At 40.5% G+C, this 19792-nt stretch overlaps 4 protein-coding genes and 1 pseudogene across 7 annotated transcripts in view; 2 read left to right on the top strand and 3 right to left on the bottom strand.

The window, feature by feature from the left end:
• The first annotated feature begins 1845 nt into the window (after positions 1-1845).
• Positions 1846-8666, top strand: LOC116848808. The gene is given in 6 exon segments (XM_032825305.1): positions 1846-2834; positions 2837-3013; positions 6556-6778; positions 7469-7633; positions 7743-7852; positions 8067-8666. Coding segments are annotated over 6 exon segments (873 nt in total). The 5' UTR covers positions 1846-2803; the 3' UTR covers positions 8234-8666.
• LOC116848799 (CDK5 regulatory subunit-associated protein 3) lies at positions 8605-11916 on the bottom strand. 3 transcript variants are annotated; one of them, XM_032825289.1, is made up of 10 exons: positions 11804-11916; positions 11091-11228; positions 10712-10886; positions 10337-10575; positions 9975-10248; positions 9726-9856; positions 9363-9632; positions 9081-9292; positions 8846-9017; positions 8605-8762 (listed from the first exon to the last, which is right to left on the bottom strand). In XM_032825289.1, exons 2-10 carry the CDS (start codon positions 11094-11096, stop codon positions 8691-8693), a joined length of 1551 nt encoding a protein of 516 aa, XP_032681180.1. In that variant the 5' UTR covers positions 11097-11228; positions 11804-11916; the 3' UTR covers positions 8605-8690. The 3 variants fall into 3 exon arrangements, with proteins under 3 accessions (XP_032681180.1, XP_032681179.1, XP_032681181.1); XM_032825288.1 differs by having other exon boundaries at positions 11706-11811; XM_032825290.1 differs by lacking the exon at positions 11804-11916 and adding an exon at positions 11501-11519.
• Positions 11917-13400: 1484 nt separating this feature from the next.
• On the bottom strand, positions 13401-15969 carry LOC116848811 (transmembrane emp24 domain-containing protein 7). Its single transcript, XM_032825309.1, has 3 exons — positions 15659-15969; positions 14855-15103; positions 13401-14764 (listed from the first exon to the last, which is right to left on the bottom strand). Exons 1-3 carry the CDS (start codon positions 15812-15814, stop codon positions 14537-14539), a joined length of 633 nt encoding a protein of 210 aa, XP_032681200.1. The 5' UTR covers positions 15815-15969; the 3' UTR covers positions 13401-14536.
• A 251-nt stretch (positions 15970-16220) lies between these two features.
• Positions 16221-19792, top strand: part of LOC116848794 — a 48582-nt gene continuing 45010 nt past the window's right edge. Inside the window, exons 1-2 of one of the 2 annotated variants that reach the window (XM_032825276.1) lie at positions 16248-16372; positions 18030-18112. The gene's annotated coding sequence lies outside the window, so the exon portion shown is untranslated. Of the gene's footprint in view, positions 16373-18029; positions 18113-19792 lie in introns of both variants that reach the window. The other variant, XM_032825278.1, reaches the window with a different exon arrangement.
• LOC116848764 lies at positions 16366-18515 on the bottom strand (annotated as a pseudogene).

The following is a 19792-nucleotide window of genomic DNA, read 5'->3' as shown; positions in this document are numbered from 1 at the left end:
ACACACACACTCCACACACACACACACACACACTCTCTCTCTCTCTCTCTCTCTCTCTCTCTCTCTCTCTCTCTCTCTCTCTCTCTCTCTCCCTCCAACGTTTGCGTCGCAATTTTTCTTCTCGAGGAAACGACGAATATATCCGTACACATCGTTTGTCCTGAAAGAAACGAATATTTTGATGAATCAGGTGAAAGCTCCGAATTGGAAAGCTTTCCAATTAATATACATAGACGCGCGTCGAGTAATCGAGCCGTGCGCGCATTATCGCAAATGAGTGTTGAGTTAGAGCGATAGTCCGAGTAGCAGCGCCATTGTCCATTGAACGGCAATGGTAATAATAAAGTAACGAAACAGCTTGCGCGGCGACTTTTATATCGCGACCAAGGTAGTCAACGTTGCGTTTTTACGCGACATGTGAATATGTTGCGGAGCTTTTATGTCCTCTATGATTATTTCGCTATGATTATATCCCCTATGAAAATCCCGCTCCGCGACGTCTCGTAACCGCGCTGTGCACGATCGCTGTATCGTCGTCGCGTGCATCGCCGAGCGCGCAAGTACCGCTATGTGCAACGTACGATGAGGCGCGCGCTCTTCTTCTCTTCTTCAACTGCTTCAAACAGTCAGTCGGTCAGTCGGTGAATATACTGTTCGCGTAATTTCAGACTGCCGAGCGACAGCCGATTTGCGATTCGTCGAACCGGGATAGCCGCAACGATCGCTTTCCTCGTAAAAGCGCGATAATTCGTGGCGGCTATCCCGGAGCAATCGGAGGCGATGAGCCGAACTTATGCGTGGACTCTCGTAGGGACCACGCGTGTAGAAAACAGTTGGTTTCTCGACTCGACCTGACTGCGCGACGCGATAATCGATGTGCAAAATTATCTCGATAAATGTATGCGCGCGTACCACAGCCGCCGATGCAAATTGGCGAACGCTCTTGGCGACGTTTATGGAAATCAGCGTCGCCAGTTACTCTGACGGAAAAAAGAGAGGATTACAATTTTGGGCGCAACTTTCAGTTAAACGTGCCGCGACAAAGAAAAGTCGTTTCTAAAGGTTACACCGCTAGGATTTGATGACCATGTGGGCGTTTTTCACGCGTCTGAAACAGTTGAGGGTAAACGCGCACGTATAATGGGGAAAATCGCCGAGACGCACGCTCGTTCGTGTCCTTTCGACTAAAATCCAAGAAGTCAATCTGCGTAACCTGTTGCACCCCAATCTAAGCGTCTACTTGCGTAGACTCTCTTCCGCATCGTGTAACTTCGCACGTAATTCGTGCGAGTGAACCTTTCCTGTTAACGCGCCGCAACCAAATCTCTGGTTACGAACAGCCTTCATTCGCAACGTGACGAATTTTCGTGAGGTATTTTCCTATCAATTTCGAAGCAGAGAGACAGATTTGCACCAGCCGTTTGCCTTGCGCGTGTCGTTACGAAACACGACCTAAACTCGATCGACCTAAACTTCCCAGAGCCGCGAGTACACATTGTCGCGCATTGCGAGATTCCCTCGTGTGGTTAATTCGCGACACAGTCGCATGCAAATATTTGGGCGCAGCGACGTCAATCGCAGACGAGCCATCCATTCCGACGGGAGGAAATGCAGAGTGTACTGTCACCTGGCGTTTCCGACAGTTTCCGGCAAGTGTGGTCTTCGCCCTTTGAGCGACTCGAGCGAGAACGCCTGAAGAAAGGAGTCAACGCGAAGAACCGATCTTTCTCCTCCTTCCTCGGGGAAGCCGGACGAAAGTGTAACAGCGCGGATTTCCTGAGCCAAGCCGACACGGCAGTGCGACCACGAGAATCGCCAGAGTCTCGTTCCATCGTGAGACGAGCGTTCTCGAGGTCACCGAGTCGTGCCGTGCCCGAGTGTGTCCGACTAGATATAGGTGAGGATGTCGGCGAAAGGTGGAAGGAGCCGTCGCTTGGAGGGAAACGATGGACCAGCGCCGATTAGGATAGTCAGTACTTTGTCGATCTTCTCGTCGCTGAAACGACGGGCCACTTTTGCTGTGCGGAAAAATTCCACGTAAACGACTCTTCCGCATCGAAGCAAGGAAGGAAGGATCCATCGGAGGATTCTACGGGATACGAGCTGATAGATCGGACTCGCTCGCGACAAGAAACAACTTTCGTGCGAAAGCTTGGGGATTGTCAAGTGCGATTCGCGTCCGCAGGACAGCAGCGTGTAATAACGCGAACCCGCGCAAATCCCGCGATCCGATGGGAACTTTTTTCCCAAGGCACCACAGGTTGTCTCGTTAAGCCGCGAGAGCGAGATGCGAACGAGCACAAAGGCCAAGCAACATTATTGAATCCTAGGTGAGGGATTCAATGCAAAGACCGAGGGACGCGCGGGAGCGCGGGTGTGTCGCAAGAAGGCACCCTTTGTGTCGTCGCCAAGTCTGAGTCCAGGAGTCGGGGATTTTATCCAGCCGACAATGATCGGCTTATCAATGTTCAGTTGGCGCGTACATCTGGTGAGGAAACGCCGCGAGTAAAAGAGACACTGAAGTCGTCGACACCTGCGGCGGCGGTGCTGCTCGATCTCTCGCCCTCGACGAGCTGTCGGGGATCGGCGGGTGGACGCGGCGGCGGCGGTCTCCGTCTCCCTCTTTCTCTTACGATCGAAATTATATGACGAATTACATCGTGGATCTAGATTTATCAACAGAAACGTAATGAGATAACGTCGTAACGCCGTCGAAAACGGAACGAGCATAACAGAGCGCGCGCGCGCGCGCGCGCGCCAGCGTTCTTCCCGATGCTACGACACGTGAGCGCCGTTACGCCGGATGAACCGAGGACGATTCACAGGTGACACGAGGGCAGCCCCCGATCTGCTTTCACCGCCGCGGTGAAAACGTGCTCGATGTGCCGGAAAAGCTCTGACATCGCACGTGGCCGCGATCCGCCGCGGCCGGATCGATTGTCGTTTCGCCGATGCGGAGGAGTCCTGCCCGTCCTCCTGCTAATCGGGACGTTGGTGGGTTGCGACGCCGGAGGTGAGAGTGATAGGAAAAATTTACATTCGTCGCACAGACGTGTTCGATCAAACTTTTCACTTTTAAACAGCGATAAAAAGAATGTGCGCTTGGGAATTTTAAAGGGGAAAGAGGATTTAATAATGATGATATTGTAGAGCATTCACAAGTTCGATTTGAAAGATTTGACTCATCGCATACGACGTCATTATGCGCCCGTCAGCTATCATAAAGTGTGACAGTTATATTTTTATTCTTATTGGTTTATTGTCGTTCTTTGACCATAATTTATAGTAATTATTTCTCTATGTGATTATAGTTACCAAACATTTTTTTTTCAATTTGCAATTACATTATGCATATAATCAGCCCTATCTCTTTATGTGGAGAATCTTGACTTGCATCATTGTTTCGACATGTCGCTGACGACAAGTAGCTTCTCCAACTGCCGCGACTCTAATCAGTCACTCGTGAAATAATTACGTTTACAATAGACAACAGATCAGCGACAAACGCACGGCGCGCGTACTATCCGACTAACCGAAGAAAGAGCATTGTGTGTGTGCATAATTAAATGTCACATCTACAAAGTAGCGAGTTGCATTTAATTAGTTCGCTTCACATCGCCGAGGTTCTCATTGAGCTCGCGCGACTAACTCTCCGCGAGATAAATAACAGACGGAGAAAACTAAAGCAGACACAATTCATCTGTTTAATGAGCACTCGAAATTATCATACGCACAGCAGCGACTTGAATAATCACAAGGAGCGCGATCTTTCTTACGTGATTCGTCTCGTCGCGATCAACCTTGGCCGTAAGAAAAATGTGCTAATGCTCCGCGCATTTTCCACAATCTCGATCCCTCCCTCGCCGTGCCTAATTACTTGACTGAATGTTGTAGCGCGTGCTGCCGACTTCCGCCACTTTGCCTTATATCCTCCGTAAATTGAAATATTCTCGTTTTCTTTTTTTTCGTCGATCAAATAATCACGCGACCAGCGATGTTTCGCAAGCCCACGTGGCGTTTGCGTCAATGGCGAAAATGAACAAAGTATCACATTTTTAGCACCATGGAAACTGTAAAGGGCAAAGAGGAATTGCGTGTACCGCGGATTATACGGACTACCGCGTCGGACTAATTAACGTTGCGGGGCATTATAACAGCCGGGAGTCGGTGATTGTTACTGTAGTCGTGTTAAAGCTGCGATTCGATCGCGTCGTTTCATCCCGCGATTTCAATTCTGTTGTTGTTGAGCAATTCCGCCACCGCGAAGAGAGAAAGGGATATATATGTGTGTGTGGGTGTGGGTGTATATATATATATATATATATATATATATATATATATATATATTATAGCGATAAAACGGTGTATAATCTACCTATTTTCCTACACGACATACGTCGACCACAACAGGTGTGTACAGTTATAGTAATTCGTTACAGCAACTTGAACTTCGCTACGGAGTCTCTGCGCACGTGTCTCGCTAATTAGCTCGATCTAACGATATTTCCACCACGGCAACACAACTGTAAACTCGCTGTACAACATAATAGTGGCACTGCATAGCGATCGATTTAACGTAGCGATCAAAGGATGAGAGCTTCAATTGTTAATAAGAGTCGTAAGAGAAACTTCAAGTTATTTCAAACTAGTTTCGAATTTGATCGATGTCACGCTCTGTTTGCCGCAGTCGTTACGCGATGCACCCGATAAAATCCACGTTTACTTGCTCGTTACCTCTATCTTTTTTATGAAATATTAGGAGAAGATGGGTGAAACAGCGAAATCCCATTAAGCTGGAGTCTATTGCGGATTCGAGTGGTATTACATGTATTGATATCATTTGCAACTGTGCATCCTGAAGTTACATTATACAGAAGTCCACGTTGAATTGTAATTACAATTATAATATGCACACGATTCTTGCATAACGAAGTGCACATTAGAAAAATTTATATTTCCCAAACATGTATCGTATCATAACGCGCAATTTCTTTTACTAAGAAATTGTGCCAAATTTCATATTCTTTCGTCGACATATGACGACTGTACGGTAGAGACGCACACAATAAGACGTGTCTTATTTTTGTATCGCGGTATTTATACGCCGAAACACGCATTTTTCGAGCATTTTTCGAGGCTTTTTCAAGCATTTTTCGAAAGTGGTTAGATTTGACACGAAATACGACTCCGTGAAAAATAAAACTCGTTCGGGTGGAATCGGTTACACGATGACAAAGAAAGAATAACAAACTAGAGGAGCGCTGGTATTGTAAAAAAGAGCCCGCTGTTTCTGTTCTCGATGTGATAGTAGTGTCCGCGCACGATAGATGCGATTTGTCAGACACTCATAACGAGATGACTTTCATTAAAAAAAAAAAAGAAAAAGAAGAAGCAATGATAATAATCATTAAAAACCAGATATATACATATATCTGGTTCTCAAGTAAAAAAGTTTTCATGTGCAAAATTCATCGTACTTTTTTATATTGTCCCGATAACTCGGCTCATTGAGCAAAGTACAATCAAAAGTATACATTTTTCATTTATCTCTTATTTTTCTTTGTCTATTTGGAACGATAAGTCGTATTTTTATATCTTTTTTTCTGAAACAGTTGATCAAATTTAACTCTTAGAATACATACACTGATGAAAGTGGTACTTGCCGTTGACAAGCGTTTCACGCGCACAAAAAATTCACAACAAGACATAAAATGACGAGCGAATAATTTATGATAAGATATGAGCTTTCACATAATGTGTGTGATAAGTGCACGTGTTTCATTTTATCACGGTAAATGCCAAGGTTATCGGTCGTAATAAAACTTTACTTACTAAAGAAAATAAATAATTCGTTGCGAAACAAATTCAAACAATCTCACGCCAGATTTGGTGACGACAGTCCACGTGCGTCTCGGCGAATCGGTAAAGAAAGGTATGTACGTATTTCAATAAGCAAGATCGGGAAATATACCCGGCAGTTCCGTTGTACGCGATCATTCGGCGTAGTTACGCGCGCCGCAATTTCCTCGCCACTTACGGAAGATCGTCGAGAAACCGTTGGACTGGCCACAAGTGGCATAAATGAGAGTAGTTTTACGCTAACCGGGTCTGGATCAAGACGAAGCGAGATTCCCGCCGATTAGGAAAATCGCAAGCCGCACGCGTGCTACAGTATGCGTGCTAGAGTACATATGGAATACGCAGCGAGTGCGCAGCGAGTGCGCAGCGACTCGGAAAGTACACGCACTTTCGGGTTCGCGCGTAAGCGCCGGGATTACGGAGAGAGATTGTTGCCCGCGATATTAATCGTCCCCGCTTGCTGCTCTCGCACGTGGAAAGTATACCGCGTCTCTCTTTTTAGGATAATCACTTACACCGTTACGATCGCTCCTAGTTCAATCCTGAGCAGTAGAATTTAACGAGGCAACTGTAATAAACGATTTAACTGTACGATTTAAAGTACGATTTAACTGTACATCGTGTTCTAACTGCGTAGATAAGCGTCGCTCGTGCAACTATATTTAATTTGCCTATCGGCATTCGTGACACTTGCAGGTAACGGTATGCCAGATGTTTATAGGATACTCGGAGGTGCCAGAACGCGCCACGCGGATTACGATTATTCTATGAATGATATAGAAGACGCAGGGAAGCAGGGGGATCTTTATGTCGGTCGCAGCGGCGACCCGTGGAGTGCCTCCTCGATTCGCAATTACGAGAAAGATATTCTCCTGCGCGTGCCGTCGTCGCCGAACGACACGAAGGCATTACCTGTCGCGTAAGTAACGAGAGCGGACATCACGAGGGGAATTGCGAACAATTAACAATTGAGATTTGATAGCGATAAATTGGAATCGAATGTAATAGGCCAAGCAAAAAAAAGGAAAGTTCAAATAAAGAAATGAAAGCAAGATCGTAGGTTTGGAAAAAATGTATTGTACCTGCCGAGTAAAAAGTCGAAATTCTAGTTCGAAATAATTCTTGTTAATTGGCCGTGGTTATGCAAGAATGTGATCCAATCCACAAAATTATGATCTTTTAATTTTTCGTTAACAATAGGTAGTGTATACATCGATCTATTTAAGAAGATCTTATGGGTATCTACAATTAATTAAAAGACAGTTTTTATTTTACTAGTTGTGTCATTTTTACTAATTACGTCTTTTTTACCCTTTTTTTTTTAGAGTAAAATTGTCAAAAAATACAATTAAAGAGAAAAAAATTTATTATACTTGACTTTTTCAACGATTATGGAGAGAGAGAACATTAGTTCTATTTCTATTTTTATATTTTCTGAATCATGTATCAAATCTTCATTTTTCTCGAAATGTACTCCATGTAAATTGAATTATTCTTGCATAACTACAGCCAATTAATCAGTGGCTTTCGATGTAGCTTTAATCCGGGGACAACGGGTGCGTGTGTCCCGGATTTTATTTCAAAGAGAACGAAAACGTTGCGATTTCAGAAGCGGCGTCAAGGAAACATCTACTCGTATGAGATTCAAAAGAGGAGTGATACATCTTTATAACATGGTGGTGTGCGCCACAGGATGTAATCCCTTGGCCTACAAAGGATACGGTTGTTACTGCGGATTCCTAGGTTCCGGCTACGTCATCGACGGTATCGACCAGTATGTTACCCGTTACGTAGAGGGAAACGTCATACGAAACTCGCGTCCACCGATTATCGAGTGACGCAGGTGCCGCTGAATGTCAGTTTGTGAGAGCGGAATGTTTCAGGTGCTGCAAGATGCACGATTGGTGTTACGACGCTACGGAATGCCCGATGTTCTCGGAGTACTTCGTACCGTATTACTGGAGATGTTATCGCGGTTACAAACCCGTTTGCGGTTCGTTTTATTTATTTATTACTTTTTTTCCTCGCAACCTCACGCAATTTTTTGATTCCATCCGGATAATTAAAATAGCTAAAGGACATAATGTCGCGCTTATTATTATTCTCAAGTTATAAAATGTCGAGTAGCGCGAAGAATTTTTGACGTGTTTTACACGAATAACGTAATATGACATGATAAAATAGTCTTCGGACTCGTTGTGTTGCAGCCATTGAACACGGCGACTGGGGAGGATCTGGATCTTGCGCTCAACGTTTGTGTGAATGCGATCGTTCGTTAGCCGAGTGCTTGAAGCGATATCCTTGCCCTACTACCAAAGCAGTTTGTACCTCGTCGCCTTGGAGACTCGTGCAGAACATCTTCATGATTATTTGAATATGCCGCTTATATTGAAAATAGCACGTTCAATTTTCGTAGTCAAATTTCCAAGTGCGTTAAAATCGTTTTGTTTCGGTAATTTAACACAATTTTTCGATAATTTAGTTCCATTTTCACGATAAACGTGAGTATCATGGACTAAGGGCAGACAATACTAGATAATGCCAAAGAGAATGCTGACCGTATCAGCTAGCGTTTTCTACGCATAAAACGAATTATGTTAAAATTTATCAACAATTATCACTGTACTATGGTCGTTAAATTTATCTTGTTTCCCGTTACATCCTTTGTCTTCCTCTGCCAATTGAATGGACGTGCACAATAGTGAGAGATCGTATAGTATGTTTTATACAACAATAAGTCCTATACTTTGCTCATACTGTTTTAATCAAAGAGTCATACACATTAAACGCATCCTTCATTTAATCAATTGGACAATCAACTTGCCTAATATTTACAATGTATTTACACCTCCAGTCAAGTGCACCGTTCTATCCTTGTATCTCCTTGAAATGTCTTGTTCTATCTGCAATTGAATAAGAAATTTATCAAATTTTAAAAAACTGGATAATTGAAAGTCGCAATCCTTTGCAGAAGTAAACCGCATACCTCTGTTTGCAATTCCTTAGTTCTTTGCACGACGAGTTTCAACAACGGACGTAATTTGTCAATTTGATTCTGCGCGTCTTCCTGTTTCTGCCGCATAGATTCTTGTTGGATCACCATTCTGTCGATCAGGTTCAATTTCTGCTTTAAACCGCCAACCACCACGTCTACGTATCTATAGAGAGATATCACGGATTAATAATAAAGTTCTGTGAAAAATGTATTCAATTAATCATACCTTGGATAATGTTTGATGTTATGTAAATGATGAACGTCATTGTGTAATATTTCAGAAAGGACAACTTGGATGCTGTCAAGCATATTTTGAGTGCTCTCCGTGGTAGATAGTTGCAGAATCGAGGAGGCGTCCTGCATTTGACTGAAGCTCAGCAGATTCTTTCTGTCGTCCCCTTTAAATTCGTACAGACGTAACTTCATGAACGCCTCCAACTGAAAAATATATAATTTATTCAGACGAGAATGCACCGAGATTATGTAAGATTACACGCATTTGCTGTACCTCGAATAACTGATTGATAAATTCGACTCTAGTCGCAGGATTGTCCAATATCGTGTGTGCTTCACATCCTGTAGCTACGCCACCTTCATGACCAACTGTCTCGACCACAATACCCGATTCCTCCAAAGAGATATCGTAATCTATTTCCTCCGCGACAGGTTGTTCTGTACTTTCGTTTCCCCAATCAATATCACCTTCCGCTGTCTCTAGGTTAATTTCTTCATCAAAATCGATCTCTTCGTTCAGATCCAAGTCACCAAAGTCAATAGCCTGTGGAAAGTAAATTTGGACTAATAACAAAATGAAAAGTTCCGTAAGTACCAACCGTGTAAGTGCTGAAAAAATTCTTAAAGATATTCATACATTTGTATCCACATTCGTGCTAATTGTCCCGTTATTTTCGTCTTTATCCGTTTTAATATTTATTACCGGCTCCACTATTGACACTGGCGCTTCTCCATAAGTATATTCATACGTCGTAGTGTTTCCTTTCTCTGTAAAAATAATGTTTAGTGATTTATTATGTTTGTATCTTCTTATTCGAGTGAACGAAAAACTAGCGTTACTATTTGTATCGCACACATTCTCCAGATATAACATTCGATAACTCACCAATTATATATTTGATCATTGACACGCAGTTACTGTCATATTGCCGGCCAAGAGTAAATTCGACAAACGCACTGTAAAACTCTACAACTTTGTCCAAGCCCTTTGTCTTTGCTGCTACACTCTGGTAAATTCCCGGTAATTCTACCACTTTTTCTATTAGTTCTTTTCTAGCTGTGCTATAGCTACTTATACCCAATTGTCTACACAGTGCGTTATATTCTGCATGCGCCATATTTTCCGACTTTTTATACTCCATTTCCTTTTTCTCTAAATCCTAAACGTATGAGAAATTTAAGTGTACACAATCACATACATAAAACAGATATTTTTATTATATATTATATGAGAATATTTAAACTTACAGTTAATGATTGCTCCAACTTTTGTATCTGTTTCTTAATACTGGGAACCTCATAATTCACATTTCTCATGAGCATTTGCGCAGCTTCAGCAAGACAGACATTATCTTTCTCATACAGTCGTAAAATCTCTTGCCAGTCTTTCATTCTCTGCGAACCATACCGCCCAAATAAATTCCTCGTATCTGCTTCTGTTTCCTTTAGAATTTCTACAATCTTGACACAATAAAAATAGTTTATATCTGCAAAGAAATTTGTATGGAATTAGAATCATCAAGTGATTGTGTGTGTATATATGTGTGTGTATGTGTGTGTGTATGTGTATAACTATATATTTATAAAAAATACAAAGCTAAGCTAGAAATTAATACTACTTACATGCACCAGATAGCAACAAAGCAATGCCATCATGAGCAGGCATATCTTGTATTGCATTATTAATTTTTTCTCTAATAGTCAAGACATTTGTATGCCAATCTTTCTTGCAGTGTCTCCGGTTAATCAACCAGTCCAATAATTTCCCAGTATTTATGTCGATTGGAATGTCTTGCTCCTAAAAACAATTAATATCATGTAAATTCAACTTATTTAAAAGTTAAAAATATAAACAATAAAATTGTGAAACAATATATTAAGATGTTTACTAAGATGTTCCAAAATATTGTGTATATATGTACAATATTGCATACCTGTTATGTACAAAATTGATATCGTTTACGATAAAACAATTATGCACTTGAATAAAACGATTATTTACCTGCATATCTTTAAATCTGATCAATTTTCTTCTCGACAGAAACTTTTTTCAGTGCGATCGAAATCACACAGGTTATAACAGCTGTTATTTCCTCACGTCAAATCGTGTCGACAGGTTTACTCTTTTTAGTTGAACTTTCTGCAACAGTGCAAGAAATAAATTTGCAAATGTATATATATAGTTTTAATTATTTTAATGAAAATATTAATTATTAAATTTTTTAATGTAATTCAAGTACAAAAGTTTCAAAAATTTATTATAAACAATATTAATTGATGTAAATGATAAAATAACCTATAATCGAATGATTGCTGCTTTGATTCGATTAGTGATTTTCTTTTGTCTTTTTTAATTTTCGTACATCTTTTTTATAATTTTAATGCACTAGTAAGTATTCGAATATTACGTACGAACAATTTGTAGCACACTTTCCATGTAATATAATTAAATAAATGATTATAGAAAAGTAAATAATTCCACATACATAAATGGACAAAATTCAACAGTTTATTACTTTGAAAAAAATAATGATAAGATCGTTTGAAAAGCATTTTATAGCACAAAATCTCTAATTTTTAAACATATTAACAAATATAAAGTTTAATTAATTGTTACATTGTTGTATGAATATAAGTGAAGATCCGTCAATTGGTAAAATATTTTATAAAGTTTGTTGAATTACGTCGAGTAAAATAAAAATTATGGACAAATACCATTTATACTGTTTGAAAGCGTAAACATTTCTCTTTAATTTGCGTACCCGCAGACAGCAATGAGATTTTTTTTACCAAGTAAATAAATTTTAAAGCAAAAATGGTGGCTTTGACTTTGATTGTTTACAGTAAGCAAACAAATGGGTATACGACATCCGTTAAATAACGAATAAATAACTTAAAGCTCTCTCTTTAAATTGTACTCACCACATTTGTGACAAAAACACAATTTCAATGCAAAAACTTAACTGAAAAGTAAGATTGAAAGTCGAACTGTCACCATTTTATATTCAGCGTGATATATTTTTGTTGATATACAATAATAACGTTATGGATTTAATATGTCTGCAAAGTAGAGACTTTAAGCTTTAAAATACTTTCCGAATCACTTCGCTATCGTGATTTTTGCGGAAGTTATAGCCTGTTGAATTCAGAGTATGTTTCAATACAAAGGATAGCATGTCTGATCAGCCTTTCAGCCATATTACTTAAGAAATGGAAACGGCGTAAGACTTGTTGTTGACTTGTATCGCGACCTCAATTGCTTGAAGTACGGTGGTGGCTTTTAGCAGAAACTTTGAAACTAATAGCCAGCGCAACACGACACGTGATATTTGATATCCAATAATCATATCGCTATTTTAGAAAAGCTGTACACTTATTGGATAACACGCGTTGCATTGCGCTGATTGCGAAAGTCATGTTTGTAAAAATAACGGGTCTAAATAGGCAGGGGTATATCGAGATTATTAGACCTATTATATTTTCACAAAAGTAGTTCCAAATTCTCCGTTACGAGCCGCCACTATACACACTATCCAATCGAAATAGCGAGGCAAAGTCTAAATGACCAATGTAAACAGGTACCTTAAGCATTCTTATACACATGCTTAGTAATAAGGAAACAACTTTAGATTGGGTAAGGAAAATAAAGATTGTGAGAACTTTTAAGCCAAATAAGCTTACACTTAAAGGCTATGTATAATATCTTAATAAAAAAAAAAAAAAAAAATCGAAATAGCGATAGATTTAACAGTGGATCAAATGTACTTTACTTTTAAATTAAAACATGAATAAAATTCAACAGACTGTAACTTCCGCAGAAGAGACGATAGCGAAGTACATTTCGAAGAACATTTTAAAGCTTAAAGTCTCTACTTTTCAGACATATTAAAGTTATAACGTTACTATTATTTATCGCGTAAATATATTGAGTTTAATGTAAAATGGCGACTATTCAATTTCCAACTTTATCTTTCAGTTGTTTTAGTACTGGAAATGTATTTCTATAAAAAATGTGATAAAAATATACTTTAAAAAGGGGACCTTAAAACTTTTTATTCATTGCTTGGCGAATATTGTTCACTGATTCGTTCGCTTGCTATGAATGATCAATGTTTAAGTACCATTGTTTCTAATTATATAATTGTTTGTTACTTGAAAAGTATACTATAAATTACATGTAACATTCAAATACTTATTTGCATATTAAATTCATAAAACATACAAATAAATTAAAAAGGTGTATATATATATATATATATCATTTATTATTACAATTTATTAGAATGAATAATAGCTTGAAGATACCTTGATGTACATTGTACTAATTTTATTAATTTTTTTTACAAATTCCCACTTTATATAAATCGAGAATGCTGTGAAACTTACGCTAATTGCTGCGAGAATGATTCTCACATCGACGAACACGAAGTGCAATTAGCATAAGTAGCGGATACAATTTAAAAGTATGACTCTCTCTGCAGACAGCTAATGATCTTGCATACACTTGCCCCGTTTTCTTCATTGGCGGATAATCGCGAGCAGGCGCTTATCAAGTAGCGCACACGCAGCGGAAAACATCACACGTGGCATGTGCCACGTATGAGGTGGAAACATATTACGTTCATAATCATCGTCTGTACGGCATGTCGCACGACATATTTATATTATCAGGGACGAAATTCCGAGCGAGACGAAGAAATCGCAACGAAAAAAATTAGTAAAATCGTTTTATTTATTTAAGTAACGTCTACCTCGACTGATAGCTTAGATTCAGATAAATAACGGAAGCAACGCGACAGATAACGACAGGAGACGGGAAACAATCAGATCGCTCAGCGATATAACGTATAGGAGGAAAAACGTTCGGTACACACGAATATCGTTTAATTTATTATGTTACACATTCACAAGTAAGAAGAACACAACGTCCGTGTTTCAGTATCCGTTTTACTGTCCCAAGTACCAGTATATAAGTACAAACTTGAAATTGTCCGTCAGGTAGGGAGATGTAAGGCAAAGTCCTTTTACTTGCACTTCTTACTCCTTCGATCGCTTCAAGTTTGATATACTGGCATTCCCAACATGAAATAGTCGTAGCCATAACATAGACGACGCCACAACACAAGACATGCACAAGGACATTTCGCCTGGCGCGTGTCATATGTTGAGGTATCAATCTCGAGGCTCGACTCTCGCTCGTTGAATCCTGATCGCAAAGTCCCCTAAGCGTTTCTCGCATCGTCGAGCTTGCCTGCTGAGACGCTTCCACCGCGGGAATACAGGCCTGACTTGTTATACCGGCAGATGTGTGGCGATGGCACTTCGACCGATGATCGAAAAGGTTACGGCACCGTATGAACGGACGGTCTACCGACCCAGCGGATCGCACAGCTCGATCGCAAACGAGAGTTCTTCCATGGTTTCAATTGGAATTATTTCGCGATTACACTAGTAACTCTGTGAGGGACTTCGATCAGTGAAGAAGTTTTTCAAGAGAAGTGTCTGTCCTATGGCAATTATCAGAATGCATATCGTCTCCATCACAGACCACCAGAGCACACGCTCGTTAAGTTCTTCTGCACGCTTGCGACCTTGTGCCTCACGCAGACGGTGGTGTGTCTGATAATCCAGGATACTGATCAGATTTTTATGCACTTCCTGGGCGGAAGACTCCATCTGCAGATGAAATTCACGTATTGAATATCCTTTTGCTTGAAACTACCAGATGTAAAAAAAAAACTCTCTGTCTCACAAATGTTATCTCACCTGAGTCATAACAGTTACGTGCTCTCCTGCTAGGCCTGGTAATGGCAATTCGTCGCCTACTTGAAAATCCATGTAAACTAGCTTATGTGAATATGTGGAGAATTCGTTGCTGAAGCAGGCTTTATATATTCCTGACATGGCTGGTATAAATGAATGCGAATCAAACTGTGTCTTGACTTGTCTATAAATAATTTCCTTGTTTGGTGCCTCTAAAGTTACATCTACATCGTACTGACCACCTGTAACCACCTAAACAGAAAAAAGTGTACCAATTACAATGTAGATTTGACAAAGGTTATGCTTCAATTTAGTCTTTGTAGCAAAGTAAATTAAGCTGAATAAAATATTTGCAATACCAATAGAAATATTATTTTCCATCTGCAAATTACACAAATTACTAAAAAGTGTCTTAAAGATGTTCAAGAGAAACAGGACATCTTTTGAACGCCTTTTAGTAGAAATCTTTTGGCAAATTATGCTGCCTGGGTTTATATTAGTTTACAAGAACTGTTTCTCTTACATTTCTCTGATTCATTTCAAAAGGTAGGATGCATTTGCACATTTGCTCAGGTATTCTTTTTTTGACTTTTTCTTCAAAACACTAATATATAATCTGTTTTAAAATAAATGTTGAAAGTGCAGAAAAGTGTAACCGAAACGAGCAGACCTATGTTTCGGCCACGCAGACGAGTATAGAATATTGCGTCGCGGAATTGGCACGCAGCCGGCGATGCGTCGTGACGTGTCGTGACGAAAAAGCGATCTCGTGACGTTAAGAAAATGCACCGAAAGCGCAAAGCGCACCTGAAATTCCAATGTGGACGAGACGTTCTTCCCAATCTCCTGATAGAAGCACTCCTTGGCATTGTCAGCCAGTTCAAAGGTTAGCTCGACGCCGCCCGTGAGCAAGAGTGCGGCAAGCAGCGAGACGAGCAACAGCCAAGTAGACCAGCAGTCCATTCTGACAGTCGGTTGGACGACTCCCGCGTCACTTTGTCACCGCGCGCATTTACAACTCCGCGAGAATCACCGGGCCAACCAACGTGCACAACCTCGAGCTCTGCTTCGGCAAAGGATTCTGTCCAAACAAGCTATTTTAACGTGGCCGGATATCGGCCGCGCGACGTAACTCGCTCGCTGCGCAGCTGCGGAAACGACTATAATCACGTCGCGGCGGGTGAATTCAAGCAGCGCGCGTCACCGCAATTCAATCGAGAACGAATCAACGATTTCGGACTGTTTAGCTGCACTTTATGCACTCGACGAGAAGCATATAGCGTTTGAAGGTAAGCAAGCGAGAGAAAGAGAGAGAGGGATACGACGAAATGTAGAAAGTTTTACGAATCTTTAGTGGTGCAATGGCCGACATCAAGTTCACGTGTACGATCGTTCTCGTCTGCCGACAAGTCGAGTGTCTTTCATCGCGTCGCGATGTGGAGCCAAAGCAACACAAGTCGTGAAAGAGAGATTGGCAGAGGAAAAGAGCCGACTTGGGAATACGGCTTGGTTGCTCTGTAGGTGAGTGTAATCATTGAAGCATAAGATCGATCGTATTTAGCTTCTATCGATATCTGTGAATCACGATAGTATGTGCAACATGATTCTATTTATGCAGGATTGCTACATAGGGTGTCGCGTCAACATAGTTAATATAACTGCAAAACGATTTGCAACGTTTTTCATATTTGTTTTAATGGAAAAAATAAGTGTAATCTGTTTTGCAAACGAATATATCATCGAGTCCATACTGAAATTGTGCTCGGGCATACAATTGAAAATCCTCGTTGGTAATAATATTCTCTGTTCTTGTTGGTTATTGTGTTTAGCGTCTGGAGATTCAAACGAATGTAGATAATTTACGTATTTCTCTATTCAATTTGGCTTGAGTTTTTTTACTATCCAAATTGCCTTGATCTATATAACGCATGAGAAATCGATCGTAAACCTTTTCGTCTTCGCGATCTCCACTCTAACTCCCTAAATAATAAAGAGAGCAATTAAGAACGAACAAGTGTGTGTATGTACGCACGATATCTTTGATAAAAGTAAATACACGTAGGGAGAAATGAAAATTTTAAATCGCTGTATGCAGGTGAAAAAATTGAATGATAATATACACGTAGGCACTTATTTGTGCAATCGTTATAAAATAATACGTACGAGAATACGTACGTGCGAAATTATCTACTCGGCATACAACAATAGTTTAGGAGAATATAACAAAAAGTAGCCAACTAGTGGACTTCTCGATATATCCTACATATTGACATAAATACAAAATTTTGTCCTATGGATACATAACTATATTTCATAACAAAACTCAGTCACTATCAATGTCTCTCGCTGACTTTTCCCAAACGAATCGTCTGCGACAAAAGCCGTTAGTGTTACTAAAAAATAATATTCCATATGGTACAAAAATTTGGCGCGAGCAACGTGTATTAGTTTTTCGTAGAAATAACATTCGTCGAAACTCTTAAGATCGATTCTGCTCGACCTACTTAGTATTGACGCTCGAAAGAGCATCATTCTCGTCCTCGTCCAAAAGCTTGTTCAGTATGTGCAGCACTATTTCTTTGAACTGCCTGCGTTTCCTCACGGAAAGTTTCGTAATGTCCGGAATGCGACTCTAGTAGAAACTCAATTCCAGTTGACTCGAGTCGCGCGCCTTCGCTTCCGTGAGGAGAAAATCAATCAGCGGCGCGATCACGTCCTCAGGTATCACCTTATAATCCTGTTTACAATCATTCGAGAAGGAGGAAAAGAGCTTCCTTATGGTCGTGTGTCTTCAAAATTGGCGATATTCTGAGATTGTTGATCCTCGCTGTTTGCCTCTTTCGCGAATCCGATCAAATCTTGACTGGCTTCTTTCTTTCCAACGATCTGGCTATTGTCCGCCCTATTTTATTGATTCACATATAATTCGCTATATAAATGTTGTAGGCAGTTCTCTTGTCCTTAATCTCTCTCACAGGAAAACTCCGTAGAGATGACGTTCTTAGATCCTACGTAGATCCGTAAATCTACAAATGACATAGAGAAAAACTTGAACTTTCCATTGATTTAGGAGATTGATTGGGATTTTTTTTTTTACGAATAAGCGCGAATTTTCAAATTCTTACCGAATTTCTTCAAACGCGTTGCTACTATTACATACCGGCGACTTCTGTCTCAGACTTTCGCCGGCAACGTCTTGCTGATGGTCACGTCCTGACCTTGTGTGAGCTTGCTCTTGTTCGCCAGAAATCTCATCGCTTGGTAAGTAAACCATTTACTATGATAAACGGCGATCATGCCGACTTGGAGTACTCTTCTTTCTTCATCTTCAGGGTGACTCTATAGATTTTTAGCTGCTCCTCAATCTCATTCTTCTCGACATGAAATCGCTCCGCGAGCTCGACGGTGGCCTCGAGACACTTTTGCCGGTCCTTGAAATCGTCGCATTTAGTGTCCCATAGAACAGGCCACTGGTAAAACAACGCGATTAGCTGCAGTATCTGCAACCAGTCTACCGCGATGTTCTCGACGACGATGACGATGGAGCGTGACTGGAAGAAAGAGTGAAAAAGTGAGAGGAGTGTACCAGAGCCAGCGGCATCGCACACGGCTTCCGGCACAATGTACAACATCGCGGTGTCGGCAGTGCAGCTTTTGCCGCCGGCTGCATTCGACCGGTCGCTCTTTCTCTCCCCCTCCTCCCCCCTCCTCCCCCCTCTCTCTCTCCCTCTCGTAAGGACGCGGCTCTATGCACAACTGCTGTTGCATTTAGTCTCGGGGTTTTGTCTACACCCGCGTCGTCTAGTAGTAAACGAAACAGCATATTATTATCGCACCAGCGATGATGTCCGCACACGTGCGCTTTGAGTCAATTCAACTTCAACTTTCTTAATGCACATTTTCACTTGAATGCGCTCAATATTTTTCGACATATCGTATTTGTTCCGGAATTAGGCAGGATAGAAACGAGAATTACACTCTTCCAATAGCTATACACTGAGAAAAAAATTTAAAAATTTATTTCATCAATTTTATATCTCACAAATAAATTTTTAAGTATTTTTTTTTTTCTTAGTGTGCATTCTATTTTCGTTGGATAATGATTTTCTTTGAGAACGGCTTTATCGCCGTTGAAACTTAGAAATTTTATTTCCGGTCTCACCATTGTTTCAAGCGAGCCATAACAAGGTAACGTCATAACGAACGTTCGGAGTAGCTTGCGAAACGTCGTACTCGCGATTTATCGCCGTACTGTAATCGAAAATTTCCGTCACGTTTCCTATCGTATACCTAGCAGCTATGTATTTCATTATTGACGCGAATACAAAGTACCGGCCTCCTTTCTCGTGTGTCACGATCCACGAAGGGCCCCGCGCGATTTACTAAATATTAAATCCTCATGATGATGCAAGAAGGAAACGCGCAAGTGTTAAAACAGGAAGACACGAAAGAGAATACGTAATGAAATAAATCCTGCCACTCGGAAGAGTATTCAAATAAGTTTCAATCGCGCGTTTCGAGACCTTTATTTTCGATTCGAGTATCATGAATACGAAAAAGATGCACCGTTTATTCGAGCGGGCTAAATCAAGTTAATTCGATGAATAAAATTGCAAATAAAGCAACAAATTCGCCTGTATGAAGTTAGCCCCCCACTTTTCGAATTTATTAATTTTGACAGTTGTGCTGATTTGTGCTAGGTTTGTGCTACATTGTGCTCGAATTATAAATTTTTAATACGAAAAATGAGCGAGAAAAATGGAAAAAACCGTTTTTTTTGGTAGCCCCCCACTTTTTGATTTTCGAAATTTTTTTTATTGTGCTAGGTTGTGCTAAGTTGTGCTAACATTGTGCTAAAGTATTATCTTCGAAAAATAATCATAAAAGGAATAAAACGAAAAAAACGATTTTAGGCAGAAAAGAAGAAAAGTAAGATTTATA

The sequence above is a fragment of the Odontomachus brunneus genome, unplaced genomic scaffold (assembly GCF_010583005.1).
Source record: "Odontomachus brunneus isolate Ranch 3 - 2012 unplaced genomic scaffold, Obru_v1 Obru_scaffold_100, whole genome shotgun sequence".
NCBI classification, from domain to species: Eukaryota; Metazoa; Arthropoda; class Insecta; order Hymenoptera; family Formicidae; genus Odontomachus; species Odontomachus brunneus.
Note: the sequence above shows the minus strand (reverse complement) of the source record. Positions and strands in the feature narration are given on the sequence as shown.